At 43.2% G+C, this 26,123-nt stretch overlaps 1 protein-coding gene across 3 annotated transcripts in view; it reads left to right on the top strand.

The window, feature by feature from the left end:
* pde4ba (phosphodiesterase 4B, cAMP-specific a) overlaps positions 1-26,123 on the top strand; it is a 108,197-nt gene that overhangs the window by 10,482 nt on the left and 71,592 nt on the right. The window contains exon 1 of one of the 3 annotated variants that reach the window (XM_030792028.1): positions 9,214-9,431. The exons of the other annotated variants lie outside the window; for them this stretch is intronic. Within the exon in view, the coding sequence (XP_030647888.1) occupies positions 9,214-9,431 (218 nt within the window). Of the gene's footprint in view, positions 1-9,213; positions 9,432-26,123 lie in introns of those variants that run through there. 3 annotated transcript variants of the gene reach the window in all.

The raw sequence follows: 26,123 nt of genomic DNA, 5'->3' as shown, positions 1-26,123 counted from the left end.
GGGTTGCCAGGTTACAGTTTCCCCGTCATTAGTGAGACAAAGGACAAAAACGTGTGTTTCCCTGGAGGAAGAATTAGCGTGTTTCAGAAGTGCTTCCTGTAGGTTCTCCCTGTAACAGTGCACAGTTTGTGCGATCAGGCAGTAATACACTGCTCTCACTGACGTTGCAGTGTGTCACAGCGTGCAGACTGCCAGCCCTCTCACTGTGATTATGTCTTTAGAGCTCCAGCTCTCCTGGATCATGTCATTCTCATTTATCTGTTTATGTGTATTAATGAAGGCTAAGCTCACCGATTCACAGTCATTGCTATCTGTGTCAATCTCTTGTTGTTTGCATTGTTGGCCTGTGGGGGGCAGAGTTGAATTACTTTCAGATTCATCTCATTGTATTGCTCTATTTTCACTCTATGTTCACACATAAGGTTTATTTCTTAAGAGCTGTGTCCAAGATCATTCTCTAATTCACGACCCCCTACTCACTGTCTAAGGAGTTATATGTAGTGGACTATACAGTGAGCTCGTCAGCAAAATGAAAAAACACTTTGGGACACTACTCAGGTCATTGTCTCTGCGGCGTTAATTACGTCATTGCTGCCACACAACGAAAACGTCTCAGATCAACGTCGGTCAGTGGACCCTCCCTCTCGTCCATCTCCTCTTGTCTGTCTGCCATTTTTCTTTTCAGTGCAATGCATGGTGGTATATAGTGCTTGGTTAGCGTCCATCAGTGTACACTACTTTTCACAATACGTTGTGGTATACTTCGAGTGCACTACATAGACGTGGGTTTCCTCTGGGTGCTCCAGTTTCCTCCTACCATCAAAGACACGAATGAAAGGATTAATACTGCTGTCAGTAACCCTAACCGAGGCACTGGCCAAAAGACCTGGGTCTGCGGCTACCCACTGCCCCTCACTTCTACTGTGTGTGTGTGTTCACTGTCCTAGTGCGTGTGTGTGTTCACTGTCCTAGTGTGTGTGTGTTCACTGTCCTAGTGTGTGTGTGTTCACTGTTCTAGTGTGTGTGTGTGTTCACTGTCCTAGTGCGTGTGTGTGTTCACTGTCCTAGTGTGTGTGTGTTCACTGTTCTAGTGTGTGTGTGTGTTCACTGTCCTAGTGTGTGTGTGTGTTCACTGTCCTAGTGTGTGTGTGTTCACTGTTCTAGTGTGTGTGTGTTCACTGTTCTAGTGTGTGTGTGTGTGTGTTCACTGTCCTAGTGTGTGTGTGTGTTCACTGTTCTAGTGTGTGTGTGTTCACTGTTCTAGTGTGTGTGTGTGTGTGTTCACTGTCCTAGTGTGTGTGTGTGTTCACTGTCCTAGTGTGTGTGAGTTCACTGTTCTAGTGTGTGTGTGTTCACTGTTCTAGTGTGTGTGTGTTCACTGTCCTAGTGTGTGTGTGTGTTCACTGTCCTAGTGTGTGTGTGTTCACTGTTCTAGTGTGTGTGTGTTCACTGTTCTAGTGTGTGTGTGTGTGTTCACTGTTCTAGTGTGTGTGTGTTCACTGTCCTAGTGTGTGTGTGTTCACTGTCCTAGTGTGTGTGTGTGTTCACTGTCCTAGTGTGTGTGTGTTCACTGTTCTAGTGTGTGTGTGTTCACTGTTCTAGTGTGTGTGTGCTCACTGTTCTAGTGTGTGTGTGCTCACTGTTCTAGTGTGTGTGTGTGTGTTCACTGTTCTAGTGTGTGTGTGTTCACTGTTCTAGTGTGTGTGTGCTCACTGTTCTAGTGTGTGTGTGTTCACTGTCCTAGTGTGTGTGTTCTCACTGTTCTAGTGTGTGTGTGCTCACTGTTCTAGTGTGTGTGTGCTCACTGTCCTAGTCTGTGTGTGTTCACTGTTCTAGTGTGTGTGTGGATTATAGGATGGGTTAAACACAGAGGCTGCATTTCACCGCTCTGGTGTGTGTGTGTCCAATAAAGTACTTCTTCTTCTTCTTCTTGAGAATTGGAGAAACTGTATTATTGCTGTCTGTTGTATAGCAGTATTCTGCAATGCTAAGCTAGATTTGTCCAAATGGTAAGTTAGATTTATTCAAACTTTACATAGTTGTTACCTGTGGCGTCGTTAGGCCTGGGCGTCCGGGGCTACAGCCCCAAATGTTTTATGAATAGCCCCGGATCTCTCTCTCTTTTTTTTTTTTTTTTTTTTTTTTACAACAATAAAAATAATAAAAAATAGGCCCGGATCTACTCATTTGTCATTCCGATCATACATTAACCCTCGAAAATAATATGTCGTTAATCAGAAACGCAAGTATGTTTTGGGTTCTCTGTTAGCGCTTTTCCACTAGGACGGTGCTGGTGCCGGTGCCCGTGCCGGTGCCGGTGCGGAGCCAGTGCTGCCTTGGTGCCTTTTGAGAACCGGCCTGCATTTCCACAGGTTTGGGAACCGAACGCTACGTAGCGAAAGTTTGGGTAAATTCCGTGGGGAAAAAATAATGTCGGACAGAACGCATCTGCTTGCTTTTTACTTTTATGCTAGGCTTCCACACAGCGAAACACCTCACGAATTTTGCCCGAAAACTTTTCGCTCTGGGGCGAAATTCATGAAAATAGTAAGCCTGTCACCTAGCGCAAAAGTTTAAAATAGTGTTCAAATGATGGTCTGCAGTGGTCTATTTGCACCAGCCAGAGCCGAGAGAGTGAGTGTTTTTTCTACCATTCTGGGTACATATACGTTCATGTAACATGCAATATACGTCAATATGATGCCAAACATTTACATTAACGTTTTACAAATGATTAAATTCAACAAAAGAGCAGACTTATACTGAACACTATCAGTCTCCTAAAATGACTCTTAAAGTATAACTTTGAATATTAAAGTGCAAATTAACACCAGACCACTCTTGCAAGTTACCTACTTTTTAAGATTAAAAACTGTAGAAGGGTAAAAACATGCCAGGCAGACACTGGTATAATGTAAGTGACACAGCTACAACTAATAAAATTGATAATGGGTGTGTTAGATTTACAGTGGGCATGCGACTGGTCAAGCATTGACAATAGTCAATAATATTGGCAGCGCCAAGGCGGTGAGTGGCCCCCAAATAAAATTATGCTTAGGGCCCCATAAATGCTTCAGCTGGCCCTTGGGCTAAGCCCCCAATGTTTCAAGATCCTAACAACGCCTCTGGTTGTTACTCAGAGTTTCCACTGGTGGCCTCTTTGTATAATTGTGATTGTGAGGCTGCCATAAATGACTGGGCTATTTATAACTGTGTGGATGGATTTCCCCGGATTTTCCCATGTAACATGCAATATAACCATCCCATGGACCTGTGCCGTGTATCAGGGGGTGTGAAGGAAACCGTGTGTGTTAACTGTTGTGTATGTTATGTAGTCTGAGTTGCGTCCTCAGCAGACGTGAATTATTGAGGACACAGGAGTGTAGACATGCTTGAAAAACACATGTTTGTGTTGCTCTGTGCAACCACAGTTTCCTTGGAGAGGAGGATGTGGGTGTGAGATCACTGATGTTGTTACCGATATAGACTGATCACAAAGCGTTCACATGAACAGACTGATGATCATATCTGTGAACAGACGCAGCTCTCTCTGTCTCTCTCTCTCTCTGATTCATCTGATCACATGTAGACTGGGTGTGAATTTATAATGTGCACACTACTCTGGAACATAATAAAATTATATAGTTAAACACCTTCATATGAAGAGCACAGGCATTGTTATCAGTGCTACAGGACAGACCAGAGTCATTTAAACCTGAGTATTTTACCACCATGACTGTGCAGCATGTTCAAACTCTACTTTGAGAGCTAAACCTCCCAACAAATGATTGCGTTCTCATGGGAATGAATGAATAAATAAATAACATTTTCTGAACTCAGAGTGACGTAAGAGTGAGATCAGTGGTGAATTTTCCCTCTGTGTGATTGTGTGTATGTGTGTGTATATATGTGTGTGTGTGTGTGGGTGGGGCAAAGAGAGAAAAAGCCATGTCATTTTTCTCCCATACTCAAAGTCACAATCTAATCTTCAACCTATGTCTAAATAAAAACACTAGAGTTGCACACACGCACACACACACACACACACACTCACACACACACACACACACACACACACACACACACACACACACTCACACACACACACACCTTTCTGTCCTCCTTAAGTGATCAGGCATGATGCAGTGTGCCCCCTGCATCATGTTTACTGAGCTGTGAGGGAGAGCTATTACGTAAAACCTTCTATTATGCAAAGCCTCCACCAGCACTCCCCCACAGGGAAACCTGGATAGCACCTCCCCCATGGCTCCTGTGAAGGGAGACCTGGCTGGCACCTCCTTCATGGCTCCCTCACAGGGAGGCTTGACTGGCACCTGATACATGAACATTATGTGATAATCTTTATGGTTGCATTTGGTCTGCTACAGAGAGAGAGAGAGAGAGAGAGAGAGAGAGATTGTCCCTGCTGTCGTCTAGCTGAAACTGGACTCTTCTGTAAGAACAAAAACACCCCTTTGGAAGTAGGTCCCCAAGTGTAACTGTGTCCTAAAATTTAACTAGGTTCTCATAATGTAACCAGGTCCAAAAATGTAACCGGGTCCCAAAAATATAACTAGGTCCTTAATATGTAAGTAGGTCCTCTCAGCATAGCTTCATGCTTTCTATGGAAATAGGTCCCCATAATGGAGCCGTGTGTTTACAGTGGAAACTGATATTCTGTGAAGAGCTAAGTCTCTGTTTCTCTCCTGTGGTGTAGTAGAGCTCTGACTATGTGTAAAGACATCTGTCATATGTGAGTAACACATAAACCACCAGATCACCATTACTATGTGAACGTAAAAACACTAGAGGGAGGTGATCTAGATTCTAATACTGATTCTGAGAAATGGACTGACTAGCAGGTACTTCACACCTACCCTCTTCTGTAAGGAGAAATACAGAGAGAGAGAGAGAGAGAGAGAGAAAGAGAGAGAGAGAGAGAGAGAGAGAGAAGTCCTAGAAGTCCTAGTACAGACCTAGTTCCCATGGTCTATTCTGCCACTGGGAGAAGGGAAGAGATAAAGTACAGTGGATAAGGCAGGGGAGGCTGACACTCTCTCAGTACAAAGCAGTTTAGACCATGAGACCATGAGAAATGTTTTATTAGACAAAATGAGAGCATCATCCCATTTTCCTCAGTTACCAAAGAGTACAATTTAAATGTATCTTTAACCCATACCCAGCCCAAAAACTGCCTCTGTCTCCAGTCTAACACAAACCCAAACCCAAACCCAGTCCAAAATGACCTCTGTCTCCAGTCTAACACAGACCCAAACCCAAACCCAGCCCAAAAACTGCCTCTGTCTCCAGTCTAACACAAACCCAAACCCAAACCCAGTCCAAAAACTGTCTCTGTCTCCAGTCTAACACAAACCCAAACCCAAACCCAGTCCAAAAACTGTCTCTGTCTCCAGTCTAACACAAACCCAAACCCAAACCCAGTCCAAAAACTGCCTCTGTCTCCAGTCTAACACAAACCCAAACCCAAACCCAGTCCAAAATGACCTCTGTCTCCAGTCTAACACAAACCCAAACCCAAACCCAGCCCAAATTGACCTCTGTCTCCAGTCTAACACAGACCCAAACCCAAACCCAGTCCAAAAACTGCCTCTGTTCCCCTCTGTTTACACTAACCTTAACCCAGGCTCTGTCAGGACTCATACGAGCTTAGAACCGTGTTGGCACAGTGTGGCGTGTCCCTATCTCCTGTCCTTTACATAACTGTGACTGTATATTTCCAGTGGTGTGATCCAGCAGACATCCAGCAAGCTGAAGCCAATGGAGAGGGTATGAGTGTGTCAAAGCCTGGAGGAGGCTTATGATCGCTGGACTACAGTCAGGAGCGTGTGACCAGCGTGATGACTCATCCACACTCAGTAATTTGTCTGTAGGTTTTAGTCATCTGTGTGAATGCTCAGCTCTCAAAGAACAAACTACTACGTTACTGACACAGTAACACATACTGACACACAGCCCCTGAACATACTGACACACAGCCCCTGGACATACTGACACACAGCCCCTGAACATCCTGACACACAGCCCCTGAACATACAGACACACAGCCCCTGAACATACAGACACACAGCCCCTGAACATCCTGACACACAGCCCCTGAACATACTGACACACAGCCCCTGAACATCCTGACACACAGCCCCTGAACATACTGACACACAGCCCCTGAACATACAGACACACAGCCCCTGAACATCCTGACACACAGCCCCTGAACATACAGACACACAGCCCCTGAACATACTGACACACAGCCCCTGAACATACAGACACACAGCCCCTGAACATCCTGACACACAGCCCCTGAACATACAGACACACAGCCCCTGAACATCCTGACACACAGCCCCTGAACATACAGACACACAGCCCCTGAACATACTGACACACAGCCCCTGAACATCCTGACACACAGCCCCTGGACATACTGACACACAGCCCCTGAACATCCTGACACACAGCCCCTGAACATACAGACACACAGCCCCTGAACATACTGACACACAGCCCCTGGACATACTGACACACAGCCCCTGAACATCCTGACACACAGCCCCTGAACATACAGACACACAGCCCCTGAACATACTGACACACAGCCCCTGGACATACTGACACACAGCCCCTGAACATACAGACACACAGCCCCTGAACATACTGACACACAGCCCCTGAACATACTGACACACAGCCCCTGGACATACTGACACACAGCCCCTGAACATCCTGACACACAGCCCCTGAACATACTGACACACAGCCCCTGAACATACTGACACACAGCCCCTGAACATACAGACACACAGCCCCTGGACATACTGACACACAGCCCCTGAACATACTGACACACAGCCCCTGAACATCCTGACACACAGCCCCTGGACATACTGACACACAGCCCCTGGACATACTGACACACAGCCCCTGAACATACTGACACACAGCCCCTGGACATCCTGACACACAGCCCCTGAACATACAGACACACAGCCCCTGAACATCCTGACACACAGCCCCTGAACATCCTGAGTAACCACATCACCGGCCTGGTTCTGCTCAACTCCAAAGGTTTAAACACAGTGGAGAGCAACACCATCCTTTCATTTTATTAAAAATTGTATTCATTTTTCACACTGTTTATGACTAAGCCCATCTTTTTTAGGTTCTCTCTGGCTTAATTCATACCCTTACACTCATCTTTCCTGTCTTCTTTCATCCCTCCATTCTCTGTCCTCCCTCCATTCCCCAGCTTTCTCTGTTCAGGCTTTCAATTTCAGCTCATGTTATTATTCATATTAATATATTATTATTATTACTATTATTATTATTATTTTTACTACTATTATCATTATTATCACAATTATTATTATTATTATTATCAAGCATGAACTAAGTTTTTCCCCAGCATGTAAGGTGTGTGTGTGTTTCTCTTTTCCCACCCCCTGTAATTCCCCTGTTCTATCTGTCCTCTCGTCTTCCTTCTTTTCCTCTCTTCCCCTCATCATCATCGGGAGGATTAGCCCAGGGTGTTTTGTGATAAGGTGCAGCAGTCCAGCGGTGGCGTGTTGAGTGACAGGCTGATTTGGGACTGCGGGCATGTCTTTGAGTTGTTGTTGTTGTTGATGTGCTGTGAGAGATAAGCCTATGGTGTTGCTGTTAGTCTGTGCTCTGTTGGCACAGTAACATGGGGTGATACAAACACTTGCTTTCCCACTGTGTCTCTGAAGGACTTGACTCTGTTTGCATAGGTCACTCTATGTCCGTCCTTGCTGAAATAACACTGATGATGATAATCACCTATGTGTTGACAGTGGTCTGCTCTTTTGTTTTTTTTAGAGAAACATCATTCTCTTTGCACAAATCATCTTTCAGAGAGCATATGCATCTGTCCTTACCTATAGATGGGTGCCATGACTAAAAACATTTAAAACTCTACCAGCTTTCAATTTTGCCCCTGTTTTTTTTTTTTTTTTTAACATATTTTTCCTCGCACTGTGAATAAATGTGATGGTAAAACATGCCCTCAGACACAGCACTCACAGATCTTCAGTCAGTTTCCTCGGAGAAACCAGTACCCGGCCTCTGCAGTGCAGGTGCTACCACCGATTTGTCTCTCTCTAATTTCAGCTCACAGGGGATTTTTTGCTTAAATGAAGTGGTCTGTCTGGTACACAAACCCAACTCGTGTCTCTGTGGTGTATGTTTTCCATTCCCTTGCTAATCCCAGATTTCTGTTTTGTCTGAAACTACAGCCCTGGAAAAGGTCACAGAGCATCAGAATTCAGCTGCTTTATTTCCCCATAACACCCAGACCACCGTCATCAAAACGACCAGCCAATCAGCTGTCATGGGGGTGGAGCCTTTGCCGTCAGCATGCATGTCTGTCTGCATCGAATGCTGTCTTTATTTCCCTTTATCTCTCTATTTGCGGGGACTGTGTTTATTGTGAAAAGCTAGAGATAAGTCCCTGGGGCAGCCAGGCTTATGGGGAGAGCTCTCTCTGCCCACTGCTCAAATATTCATTAGTCAAACTCCTGCAGCTCAATGGAATGAAGGGGGGGGGGTTGTGGTGTAGTGAGAGGCACTGAGAGAGAGAGAGAGAGAGAGAGAGAGAGAGAGGGAAAGGCAGCAGAGGTAGGGGGAGACAGAAGATAAGAGAGGTAAGGAGAAAGAGGACAAACTATCAGAAATCAGTTCTATGTGTGTGTGTGAGAGAGAGAGAGAGAGAGAGAGAGAGAGAGAGAGAGAGAAAGAGGGAGAGAGAGAGAGAGGGGGGATGAGTATTCTCTCTCTCTGAGGAAGGAGGTGTGACTGTGTGAGTGTGTGACTGTGTCTCAGTGTGTCAGTAGAGCTGGTGAAGAGAACAGAAGCAGGAAGGAGGAACAGCACAGAGACAGCGCTACTGAAACCCAAATCCTCCAGCTCTGAGAAGCAAAAACAGCTTTTAGTAAGTGTGTGTGTGTGTGTGTGTGTGTGTGTGTGTGTGCATGTGTCTGGTTGCACACACGTGTGTTTGTGTGTGTGCGTGCGCGCGCGAGTATGTGTGTGTCTATGTGTGACAGGTTCTATGGTCTGCAATATTAAGCCTCTGTTTTCATGTGATAACCACTGAAGGAGAGAGGTCCAGAGAGGAGAGGACGTGTGTGACCTAAAGGACGAGAGCAGGACAGGGTGTGTGTGTGGTCCTGTCCAGTCATGTCTTCTAAAGAGATGAGTGCTTCTGACTCCGACTCGTACATCCGAACATTTAAAGAGCACATGCACCTGGAGCTGGAGCTCCCCAGGCTGAACGCGGGGGGCAAGCGGACCACCTCTCCAAAAATCTCACCCCGCAGTTCGCCGCGCCTCTTCCGCAAGGTCACGGTCAGCAAAGGCGGGCGGCACAGGCGGCGTTTCACCGTGGCACACACCTGGTGAGTAGAGTGCTGGGGCAGGGAGGAGAGAGGGAGGGAATGTCAGAGGAGAGGAGCAGATAAGGGAGACTGAGGAGTGCAGGGGAGACCATGCAGGGCTCCACACAGGGGAGACCACACAGGGTACAGGATGATATTTCAGTACTAGTGTGAATGATGACTGCTGAGTTTGAGTTTCAGTGGTGTCTGAGAAACAGTGGTCTTTGACATTCAGCAGTGTGCAACTTTTAGTTGTGTTTTTGATTCAGTACAGTGCGTGTGGCTTGCCAATTTATGACATTCAGTAATCACAAATTGGCGACCCACGTGTGTGTGTGTGTCTGTGTGTGTGTGTGTGTTAGAGATGCAGTAATTGTGTGAGATGCAGTGATACATGAGATTCAGGGTGTAAATTAATAATGAAGAGCATGTGAACATGCTTACAGTTTCTCTTTATTGCCAAGAAACATCTCTTGAAATTATGCTCCATTTCCCAAAATCATAAACACAAATGCATAACTGCTTCACATCTTCAAACTTCCATGCCAGAACCAAACTCTCCACTCAGAACCATGTAATCTTACATCTAAACCAAACTTTGCCTTCAGACATCGCTTTAAACCCATCAAATACACATACACTACAAAATAGCCATTACACATTGGTGAGATCAACTCAAAACACTACTGAGTAATGATGCTTATGGTTTTCCCCCAGAACAACCGCTTTACATGATGAACACAATATAATAAAGACACAACACGTTTACATTTTGAAAAGTTTTAATTCCTCAATGTACTGTAGTAAAATAAACTGATACTTAATGAAAAAATAAAATGTACCGTGAAAATATGTAACTGATAAAGAACGTAGAGTACAGTAAAATCATTTCCATGTATTTACCGATATAAACCAATGACTAAAGAAAAAATAATAGTTTGTACTTAGAAAGAAATTACATTTATTCTGCCTCAGCATCCCGTCTGTGGTCTGGGTCAGGCCAGATATTCTCATCAACATCACAGCCAATATTAGCCCTAACTAGGCAGCGGGGAAAAAAAAAAAACCCTGCATGCCTTATCCACCCCTGGCAAGCCTCAACCGTAATCTCTAAACAAGCCTCCTCCATGGCCCGGAGGAGGTGAACACGGGGTTCTCGGCCATGGGTTTTCCACCTCCGTGCTGACAAACCTCCTCTGTGGGGTTTCAGAAGGGAGCATAAGCAGGCAGAAAGATGTTGCTGAATCTCGGGTTGTTGGTGAACCAGTCATGGACCAGAGCAGCCCGGCGGAGACGGGCGTGGCGTGGCTGCTCTGGTTGTGCTGGCTCCCTCTGGTCTAGTCACATGATCTCACAGACCAGCGAGGAGAGCCAGCAGGAGCACGGTGTTGTATGGACCAAGGGTGGCATGGCGGTGGAGGACCCCTCGGTGGCTGATGGCGGCACACGGGGTCACATTCCCTCCTCGCTGGGCAGGGACATTCACAATTGCCAGGTGGCCAATTATGTTCCTCTCCATTCTCCTCCTTTTGGTGAGATTAAATCCTTCTTCATCAACAAAGATGAGTTCATGAGGAATGTCTCTGGCATCAGTTTCAAAGATTCCCTACAAAAGAGATCAAACACAGTACAGTAAATGAATACTCTGAAACACATTGCTGTAGTACACAAAAGTACACTATCATATCCTGTACTACAGTATATACTGCTGTAATACATAAAGGTGCTCAAATACTTGATACAGTATGAAAAACCATACTTGCACATATTCCAAGCACTGGTCTTTGACTCTATCAGAGTTCCTTTCGAACGGAATACGATGGGAACACGATTCATCCTCAGCCTGTTCCGTCGAAGAATGTGGTCGGTTGCTGAGATGCTGACTTCATCAATGCCGTGGAATATTCCCTGATCCTCAATAATTCTGTTTTGTTTGTATCTCACGCAAGCGAATGATATTGTTGGCTATGACCAGGCACGTGCACAGATAGACATCAGGTGGTGCTCAAGCACCTGCTGTTTTGGCCTCTGACTAGATAAGTGCTCTTTTTGCAAGAAATTTTTTTCTATTTCTTTCTCTAAATTCATATTTTCGTTTTTAAATTCTTAAGTAAAAGGATGTTGTAATGCCCGACAACTGCATTTGAGTTGTAATTCTGCGAGACCGCACGAGCCCCTGCCCCTCCCTCTTCGTCTTACTTGTCACAGCCACCACATTTAACACACTCAAATCGACCGCCTTGCTCAGCAGCATCCACGTCTCCCTGACCTGCCTTCACTGGTGACAGCCAGGTAACGATAGTGTTTGCCCTAAGCCTCGGCATTGTTTGTCACTGTTGTGAAATTAAACCACTATTAAAACACCTCAATACGGCCAGCCTAACTCAGACAATAGCGCACCATTAAGTTTAACAACAAGCAATAGTTTGGCGTAAAATAGCGCCGTCAGTGAAAAAGAGTGAACTCCGGTAGGCTAGTTCCTTCGTCAGGCAACTGAAACGAACAAATATGCGTTACGTGGTTAATAGTCTGTGCAATCATATTTGGATAACAGAAACGTTAGCGGACCTGTCACCCGTCACAAGAAAACGTTTAAATAGGATATATGATTCGGCCACTGTTTACATGCTCATACTGATTAGCAAAAGCTTTAAGATATAGCTCAGTAAATTATCGATTCTTACTCCTGTGACACAAAATTTACTGGTAGTTGTAGGCCAGCCAACTTGTTGTCTTTTCAATACAATAGTCCAGGGCCTTTACAAGTTCAGATTTGAAAATTTAACTGTTCTTCTAATTTTATCGAAATCTTATTATAGGCCCACAATTTATTTTAACTGCACAAGGTAGTTTGGCGATTCTAAATCAGACATGAAGCTACTTTAGCTGAATATTAGTATTTTGTCAGCATTGTAGTTGAACTACCCTTATATAAATTTGGTCTACATTACAACAGTATCATGTATTTGCCTTAAATATTATTAAAACATTGCCAAATGACAAATAGCCCATTAAAATTTGTCTGCAGGAAAAGTAGCTATGTAGGGTACTTAAAGTTGGGCCACTGACAGTTAACAGTCTGATGAGGTTTACTGTTGTAATGCATCGACTGTCACCAAGCAGTCTTATCCACTAAAGCATGCACAGTGTGGCATTGTTTTGTTGTTGTCTGTCCTTGTGATAAATGTAGAAATAGTGCTGCACTCTCTGCCCAGCCTCCCTCATTGACATCCCGTTGACGAGGGCATGGTCTTCTAGAGTTCCACGAATCTCATCAGAAACGATTCACCTCCTTGTCCTTGCCCTTCCTCTTCCTCCTCCACCTCCTCTCCTGTGTCCTCTTCCTCTACCTTCAGGTCTTTGTCGATCCATTGTTACAAAACAAGTGAACTGACCCATGACCCATCTATCTATCTATCTATCTATCTATCTATCTATCTATCTATCTATCTATCTATCCTGCGGTTCTGATTGGCGTCTGAACAGTTTTGACGCTTAGTGTTTCTACCTGGGGAGTTGTGTGTTAATTGGGTTCGAGCTGTGATGACCTGAGTCAATGATGTTGAATGCCAGTGATTTCTAAATGAGCACATGGTGCAGCCAGTGATATATGAAGGGATTTGTGTGTAGAGTTTTTCACGAAAAGTTCAACACATCTGAGTCATGTGTGAAAACAGGGGAATAGTGTTTATAGTTTTGGGAAATGGCTCGGCCTTTGGGTTGATGGTGCCATGGTTTGGGATGTTTGGTTAACAGGCCCAGTTATCGTGTGTAAGCGATCGAGAAAAACTGTAAAAGCTGCTGCTTTTCTCCATAGGTTCACCTCCTCTTTTTTATTTTAAATTGCATTTTGCTGTAATTGTTTAAGCATCTTTGCATATACATATAGACATAAATAATAAGCACTTACTGTGTTAATGTTTTTGTAGCATATCTGTGGAATCTACTCTGCATGTTGCTGCATGCATATCACTGGGTTGTGTCTCAGTATTTCAGTGATTAGTCTTACATCTGATAAAAGAACAGGATATTGTTGACTGGGTGTTGATGAGATCTGTTTGCCAGACAGTGAGAGTCATTTAAATAGTGTATTTAAGTGGTTTAAGTAGTTTATTAGCATCTTGAAATTGAAGGGAAACATATTGTGTTAATTTTACTGAGTTACAGTGTACAGTCTGCATGCAATGTGTGGTGAGAATTTTAGGGAGGTGTAAATCTATTTAGGGAGGTGTAAACGTGTGTTTAGGGAGGTGTGAATCTGTGTTAGGGAGTAGTAAACGTGTGTTTAGGGAGGTGTGAATCTGTGTTAGGGAGTAGCGAATGTGTGTTTAGGGAGGTGTGAATCTGTGTTAGGGAGTAGTAAACGTGTGTTTAGGGAGGTGTGAATCTGTGTTAGGGAGTAGTAAGCGTGTGTTTAGGGAGGTGTGAATCTGTGTTAGGGAGTAGTAAACGTGTGTTTAGGGAGGTGTGAACCTGTGTTAGGGTGTAGTAAACGTGTGTTTAGGGAGGTGTGAATCTGTGTTAGGGAGTAGTGAACATGTGTTTAGGGAGGTGTAACTCTGTGTGCCTGAAGAGTGCAGTCTTGAAGCTCTCTTCCTTTTAACTGAGATTGAGAGGTGATAAATGTAAACATTAGGTCACAGACACCTTAAACTGCCAAGTAAACGTAAGCGCTTAGCAGCGTGGCAAGCTAACTTGAGCTAACATGGCAAGCAAACAGAGTAAATCCATTTGATCTGTCTGAGTTCTAACAGGTTGCTCATTGTTGGATTGCAAGTCATTAAACATTTCAGTGACTTGAGTAAATTTGGAACGATCACCTTCTCTTTAACTTCTGTAGATTTTTCAAGTATGTCAGCACTAGCTCTGATTAAAGGGATTGGTGGATTTGTTGAAAATTGAGAACACAGAGTGTAATATCTGGCAAACACTGATCTGGGTGATCGGGGGGTTTGGTTTAGAAAGAGCTGACACTGACTGGACTAACTGGACACTTTGACGACACTGTTCTCATTACCAGGAGAATCTGTCGCGAGAGGGTAGTTATTGACATCTGTAGGGTGGATTATAACAACAGATTATAAAATCTGATTGGTGAATAACATCTACTGGAAGACCTGCCAAGGCTGACTGCTGTCAGAATCATACAGGCAGCTTGGCCATACAACATACAAGAGACTGCACACACACACAGACTCTGAACATTAGTCAGAGCTGATTAATCATCCGATTAAGAGATAATGAGAATGACGAGAATCGGACTAATAAACTGCCTTGTGTTGATGGAGAAATTGAGCAGTGCTGTGGTTGAATCCAGTCTGTGGGAACAGGAGGACATGTTCCCAGACGGCCCCCATTTCTCACATTATCACACTGAAAATTTAAAAACTCAGCAGTGCCTCTAACTTCTCCGGGTTATCCAAAAGACTACTTTTATATACTACTTTTAATAACCATAGCAACAGCAACAAGCCAGTTGAGCCCAATCAAAAATATCTGACTCAGCTCACTGCCTTGTGTAATGGCCTGTTTTGAGAGAAAGTGTGTTTGTCGGGGGGAAGGCTTAAAAAACCTCCAAATGATTCTGGTTGCTCAGTCAACAGTGAGACAAGATGAGGAATGTGGCATGGAATAGCTGTGTCTATGAATCCTTTTATATGACATTTGTTAAGTAAGTGATATTCAGCCTCCAAGCACTCACAGGGTTTTTTTTTTCAGTCTTTCTCATATTTAAGACGAACTCATGGTGCCATAGAGCAGAGCAGTCTGGTTCTGGTTCTGTTCTGGTCATTCCGTTGGGCCAGTGTTACTCTTTTTATGAATAATGGTGTTTGAGAATGGTTCTGAACGTTCTTAAGTACTTATCCTGGGCCTGTCCCTCCCTCTCTGTCTGCTGTCCATCACAAACACTGACAAAGGAAGAACCTCAGGCCCCAATGAGGCCCCAGTTTGCAGCCAGTACTAACTCCAAGTCAATTTTCATGTATATATAATGGTTAAGTGGCTGTGGAGGATCTTAACATGGGCAGGAAGGGAAGCTTTTTAGCACTAATATTTGGAGAAAATTTACTGTCACCAGTCTGTTTCTTAACCATAACCCTCATCAGAGTCAAACTTATGGTAGCGTTGCATGATTTTAGGTGATTTAGGAAAACTTCCTAAATACAGGAATAACTTTCACATAAAAACCATACATATGAAAATGTGTGTGTGTGTGTGTGTGTACTCGAATTTGAATTTGGCATAATCCAAACCCCTGAATGGCTGGTAAAAAGGGAAATATTGCATTCTCTGTCCATTAGACTGATTTGGCAGAGTGGTCTTGCATTGTTAACTAATGACTCAGCCCTGGACCCTGGGTAAAGATGCTGGACTAACCTGGATGGAACTGCTATAGAAGAAAAAGGCTTAGCTGTTGCTCTGGCCCTTTGGCTGTCTTTCTTTTTATGACTGATTTGTGTTTGAGTTCAGGTCTAAGAGATAGGTTGACTGTCATTTCTGCATTTTGGTTTTAGACAGGTTAGTGTAAATGGTGGGATGGAGCAGGGAACAGGAAGACCAGACTTTCTCCACCGTATTCTTTTCTTTGATTAAAGACAAAGATGTAATTTCACGAGCCAGAATTCAGTTTATTCAGATGTTGGAAATGCAGGGAGAGAGCAGACTGTGCATGACCAGCTAATGACCAGGGGAGGAGGAACCAAGGGACAGGCTTGAGCAGCAGAACCGAAGCAGCTCGGTGGCTCTGAGTCAGGTTTTGAGGGTGAGGAGCAGAGTGTTTTATTGGGATTTTTAGGCTTGTCTGTGTAAACAGAGCACATGTATTCAAGTTATGGGAAACAGGTGAGAACAGAGGTGCCAGAACTGGAGTGAACTGAGATGTTTAGTGGAGATTCCACAGAGGAAAGACAGGGGAGATGAGGGAGAGGTGTGCCTCAGTGTGTAAACTGGGACAGGACTGGTTCTGTCGTTGAAGAGCAGACAGTATGGGCGACAGAAGTGAGGTGAGGTTCAGAGGACAAGGTCTTGAGCTTCAATTCATTTTTCATGCTCAGAGGACATTTTCATGCTTCATTTTTCAATCTCAGTTTTATTCAGTGCGAGACGCTAATGATTAGGTTCAGTTGGGCTCAGAACATGACCACAGAGAAACACCCTTGAACTAAAGTGATTCTGTCTGGAGTTAGCCATCTTTGCTCTGGATGACTCAGAAATGCTTCAGGAATTGGGTTTAAGAATGACATGAAGCATTATACATATTACATTACAAAGGTTATTTTTAATAAATCATTGGCTGCTCTCTCCAATCTCACAGTGTGATCAATCAATATTTAAGAAAAGTATCGTGTTACAAAGGTAATATCTGTGCAAATGTATTAAAGTATGGCCTTTAGAAAATTTCTTTCAGTAAAAATCCTAACATCTAAGAGTATTCCTCTCAGCAAACCCATACTGGGAAACCTGCCCTAGAAAAGGCCTTAGGGATCGGACACCTTGGTTACCTTTCTGTTTTTTGTTTTTTTTTTCTTTCTTTCTTTCTTTCTTTCTTTTTTTTGCAAGGCATTCATTGCAAATAACTTCCCGTAGTTGTGGTGTAAGTGTTTGCATTGACCACAGTTTCCTGGGATTTTTCTGGAGCTGCTTTGAACTGGTTTCAAACTGCCAGGGAATACTTTATTTGGCTTAGTTATCATGATTCAGAAGTCTCTGGGTGTCTCTTTGACATTATTTTGTGAACATGGACTCATTTGATGACTTGCAGTGCTATACCTGTTTATACAGACAGATAACTGCAGTGCTCTAACTGGGATATACAGGAGAATGGTGTGCGTCACAAACCAGGCGAAAAGTGGATGGAAACCTCCAGAAAAACACCAAGACAGAGAGCAAGTTGAAATGATGTTTAAATGTTTATTTGGCCATAACTCAAACTCAAAACCACTCAAAGTAAAGAACCTCAAAGGGCATTAAACGTTAAATGTCAAATATTTAAAGATGTCACCCTGGCCTGGGATTTGTGTTATCTGGATTTTGATATGCAGTCCAGAGTTTGCTCTTCACGCTCTGAGAAATTCCAGTTAAACTGGGGCTGATAAGCTACTCAGCTGCTGCCTGGCCCATCTCACTGGTGTTGAGCTAAAACTGAATGACAAGTAATTTCTTACAAGTAATGTAAAATGAGACCATTACTCTTTACTAGTACAAATGCAACGAGAGAGAGAGAGAGAGAGAGAGAGAGAGAGAGAGAGAGAGAATCAGGGAATGTGATTTTACAGATGTAGTGTGAAGTGTCAGTCTTCTGATTCAGATTTCAGTTTTCAGTTTTATACAGCACTGTCACCATGATTGCTTTCTTTCATCTCTGGAAAATCCCACAAATTAGACATTTTCTCACCGGCAAAACACACTTGTGTCTTTTCTCATGTAATGAAATGATTGGCTGTTGTATTTTGAATCTTCAGCCTGAGTGACAACCTGAACTGGTAGAGACAGACTGTGTCTTACACTTGTTCTGGTCTCATTGTAGTAGTCCTCGGTCTCTCTGTGGAATGACTAAATTGATTGATTTTTGTTGTGTTTTGTGAGGCTCTCAGTGGTTGTATTTTTATTTATTGCCAGGGCTCAGACAGGAAGCTGTGACCTACATTCTCAACTTAAATCAACGTAATGCTCACCAAGCAGTCAACCGGTTCTTCCAGCCCAGTTCTCCACGGATTTCATTAGTTTGAGTTTATTAAGCGACATTTTTAACACTGAGAACATTTCATCTCATTATGTTTTGAGCCAGAAAAAATAAAGGTCTAGTAAGGAGTTTGCTGAAAGAAAAGTTTACTGTTTTAAAAATTGTGTATTGGTCTAGGTTTGCACTGTATTTGAAATGCAAAAGTTACATGTGGTTTCGTGGTGTTGGTTTTCTGTATGTCTGGCTGTTATTTAAAAGTGATGAGACATGAACTTGTTGACTTTCAGAAGAGGAAGAAGAAGAGGAAGAAGGAGAGGAAGAAGTGTGGAACTTAAGGCATGACTGTTGACGTTAACAGAATGGAGAGCTGAGTTTTGGCAGCCTGTATGTGCAGTGTGTGACAATAGTGTTCCTTACACAAGTGTGTGTGTGAGTAACAGCCGCCAGCATCAGCAGAGTCTGTACCTGAGAGTGTGGTCTCAGCGCTGAGAGCAGAGAAGTGTTATCTGGCCTGTTTGTCAGCTCAGCAAGAGTTTTCAAATCATACTCACAAAGAGACAGCTCTGATAGCCATCATTACAGCATCAACGCTCACAATTACTGCAAAACAAGAAGGAGATGAGAACAAACTAAAAACAAAAGATCATTTTTCTCCTTTCACAAACATGCTCTCTCATACTAGCTTCGTGTTGGAGAGTGACTGCTTCACTGGCCTGCACTAAAGGCATCAGCATGGCTTTCTTTTTAATGTTCGGGGGAAAGTGCTTGATTTTTGCAACAGACTGTTGGAATATTGACTAAGGAATGTGTTTAAAAGGAACAGTAAGGCATTCACTTCATTGCTGTAGTGGTGTGATACTGTGAAACAGTTTCTTCCCGACGGAGTGATTTGGTTTCCGGCCGGCTGGAAAGTCACGTCTCCTCACAGATCCACCTCCTCCATTCATCCTGTTCACTGGACACAGCTCTGCAATTTATCAAGTCACTGGGACGGAAAGTCTGATATTTAAGATTGAGTGAACACACACACACACACATACACACACACACACACACACACATACACACACACACACACACATACACACACACACACACACACACACTCACTGCTGGTATACTTTCTTTGATATGACAACATATAATGTGCTTTGTGATGGCAACTTTACGGGTGAGAAGAGCCCTGAACCTTGGCCATAGTCTTATCTGTGTTTCCTGTGTCTCTCTCGCGGTCTCTCACCAGCCCTACACAAACAGTACTGGGATGTTTGGGGACTCGTGTTCTTTGGTCTCTCTATCACATTCCGTGTGAAGTTACTGTTGACAGCAGTGGAGGCAGCATGAGTAATGTATTTCAAGGTAAATCACCAATGTCAAAATGATGTCTCTAAACCCAGCATCACTCCGGGCTCTCTCAGCACTGGGAAAAGATGAGAGCCTGTATTACTTTGATCTAAATGAACAACCATGATGAACGCATTGAAAGACAGAATCCAGAGAAAGGTGCATGTGTGATATGTACAATATTTAAATGTTCAGGATTGGGAGACTATTCATTTTGACTGCTTAAAGTCATCCTATAAAAAAGAAGGGATTTATTCCACTTTATTAGGTCATCTTGGAGGGTTTTAAGTAGAGCGATGGCACTTACACGAGAAAGATGTTTCAGAGAGGGAGAGATATGGATATGGTCTCTTCAGATAATTCTTGAAAAGATTTTGAGAGAATGGTTCCTAATCATAGGAGCCTAACTGGGATCTGGGGAAAGGGAAAAATCTGAGAGTCAGTCCAGCTGACAGGGTAGGCAGAGACCTACTGCTTTATCTCATCTAATACAGTAGGACACTGCTTTATCTCATCTAATACAGTAGGACACTGCTTTATCTCATCTAATACAGTAGGACGCTGCTTTATCTCATCTAATACAGTAGGACACTGCTTTATCTCATCTAATACAGTAGGACGCTGCTTTATCTCATCTAATACAGTAGGGCACTGCTTTATCTCATCTAATACAGTAGGACACTGCTTTATCTCATCTAATACAGTAGGGCGCTGCTTTATCTCATCTAATACAGTAGGACACTGCTTTATCTCATCTAATACAGTAGGACACTGCTTTATCTCATCTAATACAGTAGGGCGCTGCTTTATCTCATCTAATACAGTAGGATACTGCTTTATCTCATCTAATACAGTAGGGCGCTGCTTTATCTCATCTAATACAGTAGGATACTGCTTTATCTCATCTAATACAGTAGGACACTGCTTTATCTCATCTAATACAGTATGATACTGCTTTATCTCATCTAATACAGTAGGACACTGCTTTATCTCATCTAATACAGTAGGACACTGCTTTATCTCATCTAATACAGTATGATACTGCTTTATCTCATCTAATACAGTAGGACACTGCTTTATCTCATCTAATACAGTATGATACTGCTTTATCTCATCTAATACAGTAGGACACTGCTTTATTTCATCTAATACAGTAGGACACTGCTTTATCTCATCTAATACAGTAGGACACTGCTTTATCTCATCTAATACAGTATGATACTGCTTTATCTCATCTAATACAGTAGGACACTGCTTTATCTCATCTAATACATCTAATACAGTAGGACACTGCTTTATCTCATCTAATACATCTAATAAGTTCAAGTTCAAGTTCAAGTTCAAGTTTATTTAGAGCCCAATATCACTGTTTACAGTCTCAAAGGGCTTTACAGGCCACAACAGTCAAATCAAAATATGACGGCACCCCCTGACTTAATCCTCATGGCGGGCAAGAAACAACTCCCCAAAAACCCAAGAGGGAAATGGGAAAATGTTAGAAATCTTGAGGAGGACCACAGAGAGAGGAGACCCCTCCTTGGCCAGACAGGCGTGCAATAGGTGCCGACCACGTGGGCAGTTACAATTGAAAGTAAATTAGGGCATGAACAAAGGAGATGCCGATGTAGACAGGAGGCTGACAGGGGATGGAAGATGATAACACCAGGATGGATCAGTCCACAGGGCGGGAGGAGTCAGGATCACTGGTGTCTCAGGAGTAGCATGTGTGGCTCGACAGAGAGAGAATGAGAGAGAGAGAGAGACAGAGAGAGAGAGAGAGAGAGGGAGAGGGAGGGAGAGAGAGAGAGAGAGAGAGAGAGAGAGAGAGAGAGAGAGAGAGAGAGACACATTGTCAGATGTTCATTTCCACATAATGGTAAAGGTAAATATACATCGTGTGCCGAGTGCAGGCAGGGACTCCAGCAAGACTAACTAGTACAGCATAGTTAAAAGGGAGAGCTAGAAGGTAATATGGACATGATGGCACTCTGGGACACAAGGCGGCCACCCACTCCACAGTCAACAAACCTGAGTGAACATGTTAGAGTGGGGGGGCGACAGCATCCAAACATCCCAGTTCACCAAACAATCTATGCCCGAGAACCCTCCAGATCTGCTCCTTTGCCTAGTGAAGAGCTATTAGCAAAAGGCTTGGCTAAACAGATAAGTTTTCAGCCTTGACTTAAACATAGAGACTATGTCTGAGTCTCGAACATTAATTGGGAGGCTATTCCATAACTGTGGGGCTCTGTAAGAGAAGGCTCTGCCCCCTGCTGTAGCCATCATAACTCGAGGTACCAACAAATAGCCTGCACCTTTTGATCTAAGTTGGCGTGGTGGATCATAAGAGACCAGGAGTTCGCGCAGGTACTGTGGCGCAAGACCATTCAATGCTCTATAAGTTAATAGTAAGATTTTATAATCAATACGAGATTTGACTGGGAGCCAGTGCAGTGTGGATAAGATAGGGGTGATGTGATCATATTTTTTGGTTCTAGTAAGAACTCTGGCTGCTGCATTCTGAACTAACTGTAGCTTATTTATACATCTATTAGAACATCCAGACAGTAAGGCATTACAGTAGTCTAACCTAGAGGTAATGAAAGCATGAACCAATTTTTCAGCATCTTGAAATGACAATGCATTTCTTATCTTGTTAATATTTCTAAGATGAAAGAAGGCTATCCTGGTAATATTATCTACATGAGATTCAAATGAAAGACTGGGGTCAATAATTACACCAAGATCTTTTACTGCCGCACCTGATGAAAGAGAAAGGCCATTCAGAGTAACTATGTGATCGGAAAGCTTACTCCTAGCTGCATGTGATCCTAGTACAAGTACTTCTGTTTTTTCAGAGTTGAGTGAAAGAAAGTTCATAAGCATCCAGTGCCTAATATCCTTTAGACATTCCTCAATTTTGTTAAATTGGTGTCTCTCGTCTGGCTTCGCTGAGACATACAGGTGTGTGTCATCAGCATAGCAGTGGAAGCTAATACCGTGTTTACGAATAACATTACCTAGAGGTAGCATATATAAAGAGAAAAGCAGTGGGCCTGAAACAGAACCTTGTGGGGCTCCAAACTTTACCTCAGTATGTGCAGAGGACTCACCATTTACATCAACAAACTGATAACGATCAGTTAAGTAGGACCTAAGCCATAAGAGGGCCGTTCCCTTAACTCCAACAACATTTTCTAGTCTATCAAGGAGAATGGTATGATCAATGGTGTCAAAGGCTGCACTGAGGTCAAGCAGCACAAGCAAGGAGACACAACCCTGATCAGAGGCCAGTAAGAGGTCATTTGCAACTTTAACCAGTGCTGTCTCTGTGCTGTGATGAGGCCTAAATCCTGACTGATACAGTTCATGGATGTTATTCTTATGTAAGTATGAGCATAACTGCTGTGCTACAGCCCTTTCTAGGATCTTGGAGATAAAGGGGAGGTTAGATATTGGCCTGTAGTTGGACAATGAACAGCGGTCAAGGTCAGGTTTTTTAATTAGGGGTTTGATAACTGCTAGTTTAAAACATTTAGGTACATAGCCAGTACTAAGGGAGGAATTGATTATTTTTAGAAGCGGTTCGATGACTACTGGCAGTATCTGCTTAAGGAAACGTGTAGGTAAGGGATCTAGTACACAAGTTGGTGATTTTGATGAAGAAATTAGTGAGGTCAATTCGGTCGCCTGACGGGGAGTAAAACATTCTAATCGCTGATCTGATATAGTTATATTGTTATCTACAGTGTTAGTGATCAAATTATCTGGTTTAAAATTTATAGCCTGGATTGTTTGCCTGATATTTTCAATTTTGCTGTTGAAAAAGTTCATAAATGCATCGCCACTGAACATTGATGGTGTGCCTGTTTCCGAGGTGCTCTTATTCCCAGTTAGTTTTGATACGATATTAAATAAAAATCTAGGATTATTTTTGTTGTCTTCTATTAGGGTGGAGAGATACATTGATCTAGCGGCACTAAGAGCTTTTCTGTAGCTCAGGAGGCTCTCCTTCCATGCTAACTGGAATACTACCAATTTAGTTTGGCGCCATTTACGTTCTAATTTTCGAGTGGTAAGTTTTAAGGCGCGTGTGTGCTCATTATACCAGGGAGGTAGTTTTTTCTCTCTGATTATTTTCCTTTTAAGTGGGGCCACATTATCTAAGGTGTTGCGGAATGTTAACTCTAAAGATTCAGTTGCCTGATCAAGTTCTGTGGGGTTTGACATTGTTCCAGTCAAAGTTGATAACTCTGGGAGATTATTGATAAAGTTCTGCGTAGTAGCTGGCGTAAACGTACGTTTATTATGATAGCGTGGCGAGCTGCATATATTATTACTAAGAAACATTTTGAATGAGATAAGATAATGATCTGAGATAGCTTCAGATTGTGGAAATGTGACTATACTTCCTACATTTAATCCGAGTGTTAGTATAAGATCAAGGGTGTGGCCACCATTATGAGTGGGCCCTGTGACCGTCTGATTAATCCCTACTGAATCTAGAATGGACACGAACGCTGTTCTCAGAGGGTCCTGTGGGTTATCAAAATGAATGTTAAAGTCTCCGACAATTAGAGCTTTGTCTAAAGAAATAGCAAGGTTTGAGATAAAATCTGCAAATTCACAGAGGAATTCAGAGTACGGCCCAGGCGGTCTATAGATAATAATTAGTGTGATAGACTGGGTATTTTTTGTGGCTACATATGTTATGTTTGTATAAAGAACTTCAAATGCATTGAATTTATGTAGAGGTTTTTGTATGATGCCTATGTTATCATTATAAATAACTGCAACGCCTCCTCCTCTGCTAGTTACACGAGGCTGGTGTATATAACTGTATCTGGGAGGACTAGCTTCATTTAATGCGACGTACTCATTTGGTTTGATCCACGTTTCTGTTAAACACAGTACATTAAACTCCTGATCAGTAATAATTTCATTGACAATGAGCGCTTTAGGCGTAAGCGATCTATTATTTAACAGTCCTAGTTTTAGATCGAAGGTGCTGGCGGTACATTCAGTATGATTTAAATCTATGTTAATTAAATTACTAGAACAAATTCTCTGAGTATTTCTACATTTTCGTATAGGTCGGGGAACAGACACAGTCTCAATATAGTTTAACCTGGGTGACGACTCTGTGCAGCTAGCAGACGGTCGGTTTAGCCTGCTTGTCTGCTCCCTGGCCTTGGCTCTGGATTGTCACGGATTAACTGTTCTGAGACTATGCGCTATGTTACAAGAAATGAGAGCAGCACCTTCCCGAGTGGGATGGACACCGTCTCGCCCTAAGAGGCCAGCCTTGCCCTCAAAACTATTCCAATTGTCTATAAAGCCCACATTGTTGTCAGAGCACCACCTGGACATCCAGCAGTTCAGCGACCATAACCTGCTGTAAGCTACATCGCCTCGCCGGATTGGGATGGGGCCAGAGCATATTACTGCATCGGACATCGCCTTCGCTAATTTACACACCTCTACGATATTACTTTTAGTAACCTCTGATTGACGAAGGCGTATATCGTTAGCTCCTACATGAAAAACTATCTTAGAAAACCTGTGCTTACTTAACACTTTAAGATTACTTGCTATGTCCGGCGCCCTGGCTCCCGGTATACAGCTAACTAAGGCTGCTGGTGCCCCTAAAGGTCTAGCTAATTTCACGTGCCGTAGAATGGAATCTCCTATAACCAGAGCTCTTTCAGGTTTCTCAGCGGGTGTTTCACTGAGGAGGGCAAACCTGTTTGACACGTGAAACGGGGAGTGGTGTGTCTCTCGTGGGCTAGCCTTAGCGTTAGCTTTGGCTTTGCACTTATGCCGCCGAGTCGTCACCCATTCGCCCCGCTGTGAGGGCTCTGGTGCCGGAGTCAGAGAGCTGCTAACTCTTCCTGAGCCATCCAGATTTTCTTTTACAGGAACTAGGCTATTCTCACTCTCACTAAGCCTCTCTAGCATCTGGATGCGCATCTCTAATGCTACAATCTTCTCCGTCAGGGAGCTAACTAATGCACATTTAGCACAAACAGAGCTATTATTAATGACGGAGGAAGAATGGCTAAACATCCTGCACTCGACACACTGAACAGGCTAAGTATTTGCCATAGTGAAAATTTCACGTACCTTAATCCCAGATTTAATTGGTATTAAATTAGGCGTTGGTATTTAAATTAGGCAGTTCACGCGTAGGGCAGCTGCAGAGTCGCACAGGACAAACCGGAACCGGAAAAACCGGAACTGTAACAGGGACAGGTGTGATATGTAACAGGGACAGGTGTGATATGACTGTAGCAGTAATACAGTAGGACACTGCTTTATCTCATCTAATACAGTAGGACACTGCTTTATCTCATCTAATACAGTAGGATACTGCTTTATCTCATCTCATACAGTAGGACACTGCTTTATCTCATCTAATACAGTAGGACACTGCTTTATCTCATCTCATACAGTAGGACACTGCTCTATCTCATCTAATACAGTAGGATACTGCTTTATCTCATCTAATACAGTAGGATACTGCTTTATCTCATCTCATACAGTAGGATACTGCTTTATCTCATCTCATACAGTAGGACACTGCTTTATCTCATCTAATACAGTAGGACACTGCTTTATCTCATCTCATACAGTAGGACACTGCTCTATCTCATCTAATACAGTAGGATACTGCTTTATCTCATCTA

Source organism: Chanos chanos, chromosome 14, assembly GCF_902362185.1.
Source record: "Chanos chanos chromosome 14, fChaCha1.1, whole genome shotgun sequence".
NCBI classification, from domain to species: domain Eukaryota; kingdom Metazoa; phylum Chordata; class Actinopteri; order Gonorynchiformes; family Chanidae; genus Chanos; species Chanos chanos.
The sequence above is the reverse complement of the archived record's forward strand: the minus strand, read 5'-3'. Positions and strand labels throughout refer to the sequence as shown.